The 13,426-nt window shown below is 53.0% G+C and overlaps 1 protein-coding gene across 4 annotated transcripts in view; it reads right to left on the bottom strand.

Annotated features, from left to right (window-relative positions):
• Positions 1-13,426, bottom strand: part of Ncs1 (neuronal calcium sensor 1) — a 53,580-nt gene that overhangs the window by 13,029 nt on the left and 27,125 nt on the right. For all 4 annotated transcript variants that reach the window (XM_027423884.2, XM_035446254.1, XM_027423883.2 and 1 more), the window contains exons 2-3: positions 11,721-11,745; positions 1,687-1,825 (exon numbers count right to left, since the gene is read on the bottom strand). In XM_027423884.2, coding sequence (XP_027279685.1) covers positions 1,687-1,825; positions 11,721-11,745 — 164 coding nt within the window. The remainder of the gene's footprint in view (positions 1-1,686; positions 1,826-11,720; positions 11,746-13,426) is intronic.

Below are 13,426 nucleotides of genomic sequence, written 5' to 3'. Positions count from 1 at the left end.
AACGAAGGGAGAGAGGAGGGGAGGGGAGGAGGCAGAGCTGGAAGAGGGACAGGGAGAAGCTGATGCCTGCTGGGCTCAATACACAGCACAGCCATAATGGGTTCCCAGCCAGTGGAGGGGGCTCAGGAGAGAGCCCATTCTATAGGCAGCTTAGTTCTACCTATTTGTTTTACAAAAGAGGATACTGAGATCCATCTAGAGAGGGTAGAACCGCCTCCCATACCAGACAAGGGGACCCCCAGACTGGAGCACCTAGGGAGAAAGCTGGGACCATACAACAGAAGCTACCTGAGTCACCAGTGCAGAGTCACAGGGATTCCAGGAACACTATGCAGTCAGGAAAATGCTGCCTCGGGACAGTCTGCAAGCCTGGCTACCCCAATCCTGGATAGGCCAGCTGTTGGGTTAGCAAGGCCAGTGCTGGAAACACTCACTGCCACACAGTAAGCATTGGAAAGAGCCAGGCATAAAAGCCACACTGTAAGCCTCTATTTTTCTCATATATGAAATGGGGGTATTGAAAGTACAGCCACCATGGCAGGAAGACAGATGTTCAAGACCAGGATCAGCTACACAGAGAATTGAAGGTCAGCCTGGGTGGCCTGGCTAGTTTTTTGCTGTTGTTTTGTCTTTTTGTCATTTGATACAAGCTAGAGTTGTCTGAGAAGAGGGAGCCTCAATTAAGAAAATGCCTCAGGCAGGGAGGTGGTGATATACTCCTTTAGTCCCAGCACTTGGGAGGCAGAGGCTGATGGATCTCAGTGAGTTCGAGGCCAGCCTGGTCTACAGAGTGAGTGCCAGGACAGCCAGGGCTACGCAGAGAAACCCTGTCTCAAAACAACAACGAAAGAAAGGAAGGAAGGAAGGAAGGATGGAAGGGAGAGAGAGGGAGGGAGGGAGGGAGAGGAGGGAGGGAGGAGGGAGGGAGGGAGGGAGGGGAAAAAAGAAAAAAAGGATTGGCCTGTGGGACATTTTCTTAATTAATGATTGCTCTGGGCGGGCCAGCCTTGGGCAGGGGTCTGGAGTTGTAAATGACACTCCTCCATCACCTCTGCTTCAGCTCCTAACTCCAGATTCCTGCCTTGCCTTAGGGACTGTAATTGGAACCTGAAAGCTGAGACAAACCCTTCCTCCCCAGGCAGCTTTTGGTCATGGTGTTTTAACACAGCAACAGAAGCCTAAGATCCTGGGCTAAATAAGACACCTGTCTCAAAAAACAACAACAAAAAGAAATGTCAACCCCAAGGATGGCTGTCAGGCCTGTCAATCACACCGTGAATACCAGTTACAACCAGTATGCATAAGAAAACTCACATGTGTGTACATGTGTGCACATGTGTGTATGTGTGTGTGCTATGCCTTCAAACATTTATGCATCTCTCTGTGTGTTCGCATGTGCAAGCCTGTGTATTTGTGCACATGGAGCACCGAGGGTGTCAGTCATACAATGAACAGGTGTGTGGGTGGGTATGCCACATGCACACATGTGTTGGTCTAGATCTATGCTGCTGCGTGTGTCAGTGTCACACCTCCGTGGGCCATTGTGCCCATGTGCACATGAACAGTCAGTCCCCAGTGGGGAGCCGTGCAGGAGAGAGAGCTGGGAGTGCAGCGGAGCCTCCTGCTGCAGGCTGCAGCAGCTGGAGGAGCTCAGGGTTAGGACAGACACAGCAAGCTGGAGCTCACCTTGTTCTCATCGAAGACGTTGAAAACAAACGTGGCGAACTTGGTGGGGTCTCCAAATGGGAAGAACTGTTTATAGATCTTCTGGAAGCCAGCCGCGTCCAGCTGCCCGCTGGGGCAGTCCTTAATGAAGCCCTTGTACCTGCAGACAGCATAGCAGGTGGCAGAGAACCAGGAGCCTCTGCCAAAGACCCAGGAAAGCTATGAACCCCAGTTCCAAGACACAGGGCCCCATGACACTGGTAACAGTGTCACATGGTCGGATGAACATGGACCCAGATGTCACAGGCATGGGATCACACCTCTGTGTGATCATTGGCTGTGTGACCTTGGGCAAATCACTGAGCATCACGTGAATATAGGAAATCAGAGGTAATGCAGAAGTTCACCTGGACATGGCACACAGTGCGATTGGCCTCTCAATCCAACACTCCCCACGCAGAAACCAAATGACCTCCAGGAAGCCTCCCTCACTCCCGGCACCACACAGAGTGGCACCTGGCTCCTGTACAGCCCCTACCCCATCCCTGCTCACAGGGAGTACAGCAGACACCCACTGGGACCATGTGTGGGGTCCAGAAGGCCCTGTGTACTCCACCCGGACATGTCCACCTTTGCCCCTGTACCCAGCACAGGAACCTCCCAATACCCGGCCACTGACAGTGTGGCTGGAGAGGCCAAGCCTCAGTCTACTAACTCAGCTGTTCGCCTGCTGTGCAACCCTAAGCAAACAGCTTCACCTCTCAGAGTGCTCATGTACAAGGAACAATGGTTGTCACACACATCTTGCTAGACTTGGGTGACATGGTGTGTGTGCTCCTGGGGCCTGATATTTAAAACTCACCAGTATTCTCTCTCCAATATCAGACAATGCTATAAAGCATGTAAAACAGCCCCTAGTGTGACTGTCAGCACACTGAAGCTCACTGCGTGTGGCTCTAAGTTGGTGTATGTGTGTGACTGAGGTCACCCCTGTCCCTCAGGCAGGGCATGCTCTCTTCTAAGGACCATTCCTTCCACACTGGACAACCAGAGCTGTCCTCAAAGTGGAGGATTCTGGGAGTCAAGAGCTAGAACCCTGCTGTGACAGTGTGCGACTCCCACCCTCAGAGGCAGTCACAGTGTCATGAGAAGTAGAGCAATGATCCCATTTTACAGATGAGGACAGCCCACCTGTCCACAGTCACTTACAACCTAAGCTCCTAGAGTGCCTTGCCCTGTGTCTGTTGCTCTCTGCCTGCCAGTTTGTGTCCCCTCATCAATCCAGTATGGAATTTCTCCAGATCCGCAGAGGTCCCTGCATTCTGGCCTGGCAAGTCTCAAGGGTCTGCTTGGCCCTGGCAACCCTGGGGTTCTTGTGACCCCTGGTAACGTGCCACACCCCAGAATAAAGCAAAGTGGGGCTGTGAGGGGCCCGGACACTGGGTCTCGAGCTTCCTTCCCAGGCCAGATGCAAAGGGTTTTAGGTTGGCTCATGACCCCCAGCCCCAAAGCCAGACTCCGGAATCCGAGGGAGACACACCCACTGCCCAGATGACCCCTCCCACATCCCCACCATCCATCTAACTTCTCTACACTGCTGCCTGCTATCTGAAGGACCGTGACAATTATTTAAAAACAATGGAAATGCCAGCTATGGCGGTACTCGCCTTTAATCCCAGGAGACAGAGGCAGGCGGATCTCTGTGAGTTCGAGGCCAGCCTGGTCTACAGATAGAGTTCCAGGACAGTCAGGGCTACACAGTGAGACCCTGTCTCAAAGTGAAAAAAAAAAGATGAAGCAAAGAAAAAAAAGTGAAGCTGTCTCCTGAACCCAGCCCAGAGAGCCCCGCAGGAGGCCCAGGGGGGCCAGCTCCCGGGTGGGGGTGGCGCCCCACACTGCCCCAGCGGGAGTCATTGGCACTGACATGAGCTGCAGGGCTGGTGGCAGAGTGCCAGTCTCTACTGAGTCTCTAGTCAACCCTGCAGAAGCCGTGCCACTGAGCCCCGCCCCATCAATAGGAGGCTGGAGAAGCCAACCCATGAGGTGATGCTGGAAGCCCAGGCAGACTGCCAGCCTGCACAGAAGCCCCCATCCTGAACCTTCCACCACCCCTTGGTGCTCAGTATCCCTGAGCCCTGTAAGCTCTGCCACCTACTCACCATGACAGGGCCCCGGATGTCAACCTGTCTAACCCGGCTAGGGTAAGAGTCCTGCTCCACCCTTAGCCAAAGCACCCGAGATGGACAACCTTAAAGGTACCTCTCCAACTCACTCAGCACTGGCTACAAATCCCAGCTGGCCTGAGCTTGACAGCCTGTACATGTCCTGGTGTCTAACAGACACCCAGAAATTGTGTGCCTGGAGAGCTGAATGGACACAAGACTCCTGGTGGGGCTGAGAGCAGGAGCCCAAGTGTCCAGGTCCCTTTTCTGAGCTCCATGGAACAGGATCTTCTAGACGTCCTAGTCAGAACCACAGAGTTCGGTGGACAAGGTTAGCAAGCCGTGTGTGTGTGTGTGTGTGTGTGTGTGTGTGTGTGTGTGTGTGTGTGTGTGTGTGTGTCACTGGGGCCCAGAGAGGGAGCCATACCAGCCCAAGGTAACCCTGTCTATTAGCAGAAGTGGAGCCCCTCCCTTCCAGCCTCCCCACCTTCCAGTCTCTTCTCCAGGAAGAGATCCAGGCTGCGCCACCCCCATGCCAGCGGCTGGGAAAGCGATTATACCCAAACATTATATAACCCCACTATTCGCCCTCCTAAAGTGGAGGAGGGTACCTGCCTCCACTAGAATGGTGAGGGAAAGGCCTGAGGCTCTCCGGCCACTGGCTTGCTTCCAGCCCTCTAATCTACCCTGCAAACCATCACCTTGAAGGGCACGGGTTGCCACCTTCTGCTTTTGTGCACCACTGGCTGGCTAAAGCGGGGGCTCCATGTTGGTGAACGGCCTGCCTCACAGTCCCCTCAAGACCACACAGGACAAATGAGACCTGACCCTTCCCACGCCAGGCCAGGGCTAGCTGCCACCAGGCCAGGCCTCCTCCCTCTCTTCTGCTGGGTCAATGCTGCCACCAGTACACCCGCCAGTCGCCAGAACATGTGAATCTGTGCTCCTAGCCCCAACCTGAAGGGCTAGAGGATAGACCCCACTGTGCCTCAGTTTCCCCAGCCCCCACACATGGGGGTGTTCTAGGCATTGGTGTCCCTAAAAGTGTCCCTAGCTAGTAGCATCCCCAGCCTCCTCCTCCAGACACTGGGGAGCCACACTTAGGCTGAGGGCCAAGTGGCTTTTGGAGACCCTAAACTCAGGGAGATCTACAAATGTCTGGCTTGCCTGAGCCCCAGGAATGTCAGCTGTCCCCTACGATGCACCTGCTGGGGGCCAAGCATTGAGCGTGAGCTTTTCAGGCATGATTTTGCCAAATTATCCAAACAAGCCCAGGAGGCGAGGACTGTGGTGCCCATTTTCTTGACAAGGAAACTGAGGCTAGTGGAGGTAGCTATTCCCATGCTTAGCCCTGAGAGAAGCCCCCACCTCAGCTCACAGTTATGATTTGGGATTGTCAGGTATAACTTATGTAGCAGCAGATGGCCCATGATGGTAGTCCTGAACCTTTGGCAACCCCGGGCTCTTAGTGAATGTTGAATGGAGTCCATTGTCTACAACTTTGATGGTCAACCCTGGAGCCTAGCCTCCACAAATGAGGGAGTGACAGGAAGAGGGCTGTGTCTCCTGAGTCCTGCTCATCTCTTCCATGACCTGGGATGGTTAGTGAGGACTGGAAGCTCTTGGGGCCAGCACTTGAAGCTTGGCTCTGCACCTCAGATAGGGTAAGTGTCTCACCACCTCAGGCTCAGATCAGGCTGGGCAGAGGGGCAGAGGGAAAAGGTGGTCCACAGCCACAGTCACAAGAGCTCACTGAAAACTGGTACCTCAAGTGACTGTCATTGTCAATGTTTCAGGAAGGAAGCCTCCCTGCCGAGAGGACAGATAACCTGGGGGTCTACCACACACAGGCCACACTTCATACAGAAGACAGAAGTGGGCAGTGGGGCGGGGCCTGTGATTATCATCACTGTCACGTTCATGACCTTGGGTCAGGCTTGCTGTTTGGTGAGTTACATTGAACACTCAGGAACTTGTGGATATTAAAACACAGCTTCAAGACAGGTGTGGTGGCACCCTGTCACACCCAGCTCTATAGAGGGGAAGGCAAGAGGATTAGGTCGAGGCCATCCTTTTCTACATAGTGAGTTTGAAGCCAACCTGGGCTACATGATCCCCCCACCTGGCTTGCTCTTTAGCATGCTTTGTACACACCCTGCCTACAGTGAATGTGTGGAAGCCAACATCAGACATCTTCCTCAGCTGCTCTCCACCTGACTTTTTGTGACAGGGTCCCTCACTGAAATTGGCACTCACCAACTGGCTAGCCAGCAAATCCCAGCAAGTCCTCTTGCCCCCATACCTCCCCACCCCAGACACATACTGCAAGCTGTATTTATTCTTGTTTTATGAGCGTTTTTGCTTGCATGTGTGTATGTGTACAATGTATGTTCCTGGTGCTGAGAAAAACAAAGGAGAGAGCCCAATCCCCAGGAACCAGGGATACAGACATTTGTATGCCATCATGTGAGTGCTGGGAACCGAACCCAGGACCTCTGCAAAAGCAAAAAGTGCTCTTAACTGATATGCCAGATCTCCAGCCTGAGCCCAGCATTGTGAATGGACACTGGGGACCTGAACTCGGGTCCTTCCTCTGCTGAATGAGCATCTCCCCGAATCTCAGCTTCACCATTTCTTTTCATTTGTTTGTTTCTTTGTTTTGTTTTTTCAAGACAGGGTTTCTCTGTGTAGCCCTGGCTGTCCTGGATCTCACTCTGTAGCTCAAGCTGGCCTCAAACTCACAGAGATCCATCTGTCTCTTCCTCCAGAGTGCTAGGATTAAAGGTGTGTGCCACCACCATTGCCCAGCTTCACTATTTTTCTTAGAGGAGGGCTCTGGCTTCTAAGGCAAAATGGATGGGCCCTGGGTATCTTGGTCCTTGTATATGACTCTAAACAGGTGACTGTCTCACTGAGTCTCAGTTTCCCCATCTCTAAAGTGAGAAGCCCATCTAACATTTGCCTTGAAGGTCTGTGAGTGAGCTGGGGCAGACAGCAGTGGAGATAACAACACTCAACAGGCAGCCAGGACCTCCCACACACGCTTGACCACACCCACACATGCACACACATGTAGTGGAAAGGCCAGGAGCAGAGCCACCTTCTACCCAAGCCTAGTCCACAAATTGCAGGGCAGGAGGGTTCCAACCATGTGATAGTGTGCTTAGGATGTGGCCAAACTGTGTTGGGGACCAGCTCTTTGTGATGGGGGTGAAATCGTGAAAAGACGGGAGGCAGGGAACCTGTCACCTTTCAGAAATCCTAATGGCTATGACTGCCACTTGTGAACCATTCCCAATGGAGTGTGTGTGTTCAGCAGGGACAGAATGGATCCCTGGGCCAGACCCCACACCACACAGGGCTCCGTCTCCCATCTCCCACACACCCTAGCCAGCAAGGATACCTGGAGAAACTTGTCCTTGGTACCTTGCAGGGAAACTGTCCCTGTCCTCTCCATGCCTCCATAATTAAGGTAACATCTGCTTCCCAAGGAGCAGAATAGAATAGATCAGTAGCTAAATGGATGAACAGTGAAGCAGAACAGGCTGCCACCAGCTGCCACCGCTGGGAGGGGTGCAGGGGGGCCTCTCTGGGAAACTGCTGCTTCTTGTCATCTCTTCAAAGGCCCCCTCTGCCTGGGCCCACCCCTACCTCCCCACAGCTCCCTGAAGAAGAGGGTTCCTCCCCCATTTCCTTCCTTCAGGGCTTGCAGTTTTCTGGGTCCCTCACAATAAGAAAACAATATATATGAGCCCCTAAATGCTGGAGCATGAATGAGAAACAAATTAAACCCAAACCACCTCCCCTACCACACACAAACACACACTCACAAAGCTGTGTGACCTGGCAAGTGTCTCTACCTCTCTGAACCTATCTCTCCATTGTAAGATAAGGGTACTCCTAGGACTCGGGATTCTCTGCAGGGTGCTAAGTGTTGGCACAGCAACTGCCCACAGAAGACCTGGACACAAGAGCGGACCTGGCTCCTCACCACAGCCACGTGGGATGGTTCAGCTGGCCCTGCAGAGGCACTTGAAAATACCCTTCCTGTTCCCACCCACAACATTGTTATTGTACTGCCAAGATGTTTAGTAATTATAAAATAACCAAACAAGAAAATTCGGACAAGAGGGAATACAAGGAGAGGAAGTACCCACAACCCACAGTCCTGCCACCGACCACCCCACCCGGTTGGTTCCCTTCTCTGCCTGCTTTGCAGCCTGGATCTGAGCATCTGGGAAACTGTTTACACTCAGTATGGTGTCCTGGTCACCTTCTAGGACACTGCCAACTTTGGTACCCATAGTATTCCTTAGCCAGGCCCCACTGTGCCTCTAACCCCCCACAAGGCTGATACCAGCTCTGTGGACAGTGGAACCTAAGGATGAGAGCCTGGGACACAGTAAGGCTGCAGACTGAGAGTGGCCCCGCCCCTTGAGCCTTGGGCCTTTTTCCTCTGCAAAAGAACAGGCACTGTCAGAGTTACCTGGGACTGGGGACTGGGTGATGGATGGGTTCCCCAATGGCTGGCCCAGGCACGTGCGTGCACGCGCACACACACACACACACCTTGCAACCTAGGTGTTGAGTTCTTGTCCTGATTCCTCTAGTTCTGTCTGCATGGCAGGGAACCCTGAACAGCAGCTGTTAGAGGTCAGTACAAAACAAGGTGATTCTGTGTGGTGCTGGAGACTAGGAACCTCTCCTCTGAGACCTGACCAACAGCTGAGTGTGGGGTAGAGGGACTAGATGAGATAGCAGCAAAGATGAAGGCTCCAAGGGCACAGGTTGGGCCTGGGTGAGGGCAGGTGCTTGAGGAGCTGTGGTGAGGGGTGAGGGTGGGAGGGTCTGAGCCTCTAGGCAGTCCCAAGGGCCAGGGCAAGGAGTTGAGCCTTAGGCAAGCTTCAGGGTGTCCTCCGAAGTGGCTTCAAGAGACCAGACCATCTAGCTCCATCTCCAGATCATCTGGCACTGGCTGAGGGATGGGTGCAAGCAGCATAAGAATTCCTGGGGACAGTGACCACATGGGAAACAGGGACAGGAGGGACTGTAGGTCCCTGACCTAACTTCTAACCCAGCGGGCATGTGGACAAAGTCCCTTTCCCCCCCAAAAAAAGAGTTCTCGGTCATCAAGAGACAAGTGGGCTCATTTTGTGTGGTAACAATTCTTTTTTTAAAAAAGATTTATTTATTATGTATACAGTGTTCTGTCTGCATGTATACCTGCACACCAGTAAAGGGCACAAGATCTCATTACAGATGGTTGTGAGCCACCATGTGGTTGCTGGGAATTGAACTCAAGACCTCTAGAAGTTCAGCCAGTGCTCTTAACCTCTCTCTGAGCCATCTCTGTAGCCCTACGTGTGGTAACAATTCTCTAACAGTACACAACACTGGAGACTGGTCAGAATGCCATTATCTGTGACCCATTACTGAGGTCTGCTACACAGTGGCAAGGTGCTTCCTGCAGGGAGGGACAAGCCTGAATCAAGCAGCCAGGAAGCTCGGGGAGAGGGGTGGGCACTGGAGGAACTCCCAGCTTCAGGCCAGGTTGGGGCTCAGCAGGGCTGGACCTAGCAGGGGGAACTCAGACTGCATAGCCTTTACCCACGGTGGGAGAGGGGTTTAGCAGAAGCCTGCATTTCCAAGTGCTTGCTCCACAGAGCCCAAGGGCTGCCAGCAGGAGGCAGGGAGATGTACAGACAGCAAAGCTAGGAAGACAGCATGGAGACAGGCTCAGAAGCACGGGCCGCTGAGGCAGCAAGACCTGGAAACCCCTGGGATACTCGGGAGGAAGTGGGTAAGTAGTAATAACCAGAGATGGATCAGCCCCTGCCCTTCTCCACCCCCACCCCCAACTCCGCACAGTGTCAGCTTCTCCCCACACCACCACTTCCTTGCCAGAATCCAGCCAGCTCATGGGCCTGGCTCTGCCCACCTAGCCAGGTCTTCAGTGAAAGCCAACAGAGCCAGGAAGGCTGGCCACGGCTCTGCCTTTCTGCAGCAGGGAATCTGATGTGCAAGTTTAGGGAACAGTCCCAGAGGACGTGGGTTCTTCTCCCCTCAAACACAAAGGTCTCTAAGCTCACCCCACCTCCATTCCCCCCCCCCCCCCGTTCACAGTGAGACCCTCTCCTGTCTGCCTCATATTACACTGTGACAGACATAACCTGCTGCTCACTTCCCCCTAGGTCCAGAGCAGGCATCACTAGCTCATTGCAGATTTCATTAATTCCTCACTGCTAAACTTTCTACCTGCATTGTCACATGCCACTTTAGAATCTTTCTTAACACAGTGCTTCAGATAGCCGCTACAGACTGATAGGAGATTCTCTCCTCTCTCAATCTCTCTCTCTCTCTCTCTCTCTCTCTCTCTCTCTCTCTCTCTCTCTCTCTCCCACTCCTCTCTCTCTCTCTTCTTCAAGACAGGGTTTCTCTGTGCAGCCCTGGCTATCATGGAACTCACTCTGTAGACCAGGCTGGCCTCAAACCCAGGAATCGGCCTGCCTCTGTCTCCCGAGTGCTGGAATTAAAGGCCTGCACCACCACTGCCTGTTCATCTAGTATTTTCTAAAACAGGCAACTGAGCCCCAGAGCAGGGAAGAGTGTTCTTGAGGCCCAGAGTGATTCTGTGATGAAGCCAGAACTGGATCTCAATCTCCTGACTTGTATCTCATGTGTGATGAGCAGGGTCTTCGATTAGCCAGCTGGATCATTTTAACTTTATGTGATGAGTGTTTGCCGCTTGTATGTCTGTGTTACCACATGTGTGCCTGGTGCCCAGAAAAGCATGCTGGAACTAGAGTTACAGACAATGGTGAGCTGAGATGTGGATGCTGGGAATGTAACCCAGGTTCCCTGGAAGAACAGCCAGTACTCTAGCAACTGAGCCATCTCTCCATCCTCTGGGCTGAGTCTTTTTTTTTTTTTTTTTTTTTTGGTTTTTCAAGACAGGGTTTCTCTGTGCAGCTTTGGAGCCTATCCTGGCACTCGAGCTGGAGACCAGGCTGGCCTCAAACTCACAGAGATCCTCCTGCCTCTGCCTCCCGAGTGCTGGGATCAAAGTCGTGCACCACCAACGCCCGGCTGGGCTGAGTCTTAATGGATACCACAAATTGGGGCTGGGGAGATGGCACTGCCGGCTAGATACCTGCCAGGCAAGCATGAGAATCTGAGTCTGGGTCCCCAGTACACATGAAAAATGCCCATGTGGTGGCATGCACTTATAACCCCAGTACTGGGGACATTGAAGAAGCAGAGACAAGGGCTCTCTGGAGCAATCTGGACAGTCAGCCTAGTCAGATTGGAGAGCCCTAGGTAGCAGTGAGGGACCTTGTCTTAAAAACAAATTGGCCAGGTGGTGGTGGTATGTGCCTTTAATCTCAGAACTTGGGAGGCAGAGGTAGGTGAATCTCTGTGAGTTCCAAGCCAGCCAGGGCTACATAGTGAGGCCCTATCTCAAAACAAACAAACCAGGGAGAAGGCTAGAGTGATGGCTCCATGGTTAAGAGCACTTACTGTAGAGGAGCAAAGCTTGGTTCCCAGCACCCATGTGGCAGCTCATGGGTACCCATAACTCCAGTTCGAGGAGACCCAATCCTTATTCGGACCTCCACAGGAACTGCATGCATACGGTACACATATGTACACGCAAGCAAAACACTCAAAGAAAATAAAAAACAAATAAATCATTATAAAGGGTAGAAAGAATCCACAAAACAAACAACAAACCAGGGGAGGAGTCACTGTCCTCCCCAGCCTGTTCAGTGGGCACTGCACAGCCCCGCATGACCGGGTGTGGATGTCTGTCCGTCCCCTGGACCCCTCCCTGTCCCACAGCCGTCCACCTGGGCCCCACACCCACCCCAGCACTCAGCAGCTTTGTCTACTCACCACTGCTGTACTTCCTTCTCGGTGACTGCAAGAGAAAAGAAGATGAAACGTTAGACAGGAGTCCCGGGACACAGGCTTTTTCGGGGGGCTCCTCCTGTCTCCTTACCACAGGCTGCCTGCCCCTCATGACTGCCAGCCCTCTCTGAATAAGAAAATGCGCCCCTAGTGAACAGTGGGTGAACAATCTCCACAGGCGCTCAGCCCAGGAGAAAACAGTATGCCCTACCTTCCCCAGGGCCACCTCCCAAACACCTTCAGACAGCGGGTCCCCTCCCTGCTCAGGAAGGCTGCTTAAGGTACATTCTTTCTGCCAGGTATGTGACTCGTGTCTTTAATCCCAGAACTTGAAAGGCAGAGGCAAATAGCTGAAAGCCAGCCAGAAAGGATGTCCACATCCTTTCTCCGCTCAGTCCTAGGACAGGAGAGCCAGAGTGGATGTTGCTTCCAGGCCTGGGATGGGGCAAGGAGCTTCTCAGAGCCCAGCACCCCAACCTCCTCACTGCCCTGCAGCCCTCTCGGTGGACAGTCCAGGTCTTTACTCTCAAGATATGACTGGACTGGAAGCTGAAAGGAGCTACATAAGTGGCTGAAGCTCAGCCAAGCCCAAGTCTTTACTGAACCACAAAATGAATGAAACCATCATTTTTTTTTTTCCTGCAAAGTATTGAATCAGTCTACAAGTCCATGTCAGGCAGCAGGAGAGAACGGAGCTGGGATATCTTCCCAGATCACAGGCTCAGGGAGACCCCTCTCCAAGAAGTGATCCAAACAAATGCAAACATAGCATCTACTAGCCTCCAGGTGCCATCTGTGCAGTGACTCAGCCACACCCCCAGCAGTCCCCAGAGAGCAATTTTCTGGCCTGGCTCCAGGTGGGCATAGCAAGCTACAAGAGGCCGAGAAGCAGCAGGTAGGGCTTCAGACCTGAGGTCTTGGCTGGGGACCCATGGTGGGAAGCCTGGATTGGTGCCTCCTCGCTCACCTGCACCCTTCCCTGTGGATCCTGGGAGCCACTAACCCAGAGCAGTAAGCTAATAGAGACTGGCCGGGCAGCTACATTTCCAAGAGCAGATTCTGGCAGATGTTACAAGGTAGGAGGTGAGGCATGGGAATGCAGAGGGGAGGGGACTGAGGAACAACCCAGCTATTGTCCTACTCTGGTTTCTGTTGCTGTGACAAGATACTGAGCAAAGCAATCTGGAGAGGAAAGGGTTTGTTTCCTCTTATAGCTTACACAGTCCATCAAGAGGGAAGTCAGGGCAGGAACTCCAGGCAGGAACCTGGAGGCAGGAACTGAAGCAGAGGCCACTGCTAAACTGGCTTCCTCTCCAAGATTTGTTCAGCCTGTTCCCTTATACCACCCAGGACGCCCTGCCCAGGAATGGTGCTACCCATCATGGGCTGAGCCATTCCACATCAGCCACCAATCAAGAAAATAGCCAAACATTTGTCTACAGGCCAACCTGATGGAGGTGTTTCCTTAGTTGAGGTTCCCTCTTCCCAGATGACTCTAGCTTATATCAAGTTGGCAAAAACAAACAAACAAACAAACAAACAACCAGCCCACCAGGCTAGGCTGTGCTGAGCTGCCCTGGACCTGCCACCCACACCATCTCTAGGTGTAGCTGATGCAGACGGAGGGACCTCAGGGCTCTGGGGCCAGACCTGAACACCTGAGCTCCAGGCCAGGCACAAGGCTTATGAGC

This window comes from Cricetulus griseus, chromosome 6 (genome assembly GCF_003668045.3).
Source record: "Cricetulus griseus strain 17A/GY chromosome 6, alternate assembly CriGri-PICRH-1.0, whole genome shotgun sequence".
Classification (NCBI taxonomy): Eukaryota; Metazoa; Chordata; class Mammalia; order Rodentia; family Cricetidae; genus Cricetulus; species Cricetulus griseus.
The sequence above is the reverse complement of the archived record's forward strand: the minus strand, read 5'-3'. Positions and strand labels throughout refer to the sequence as shown.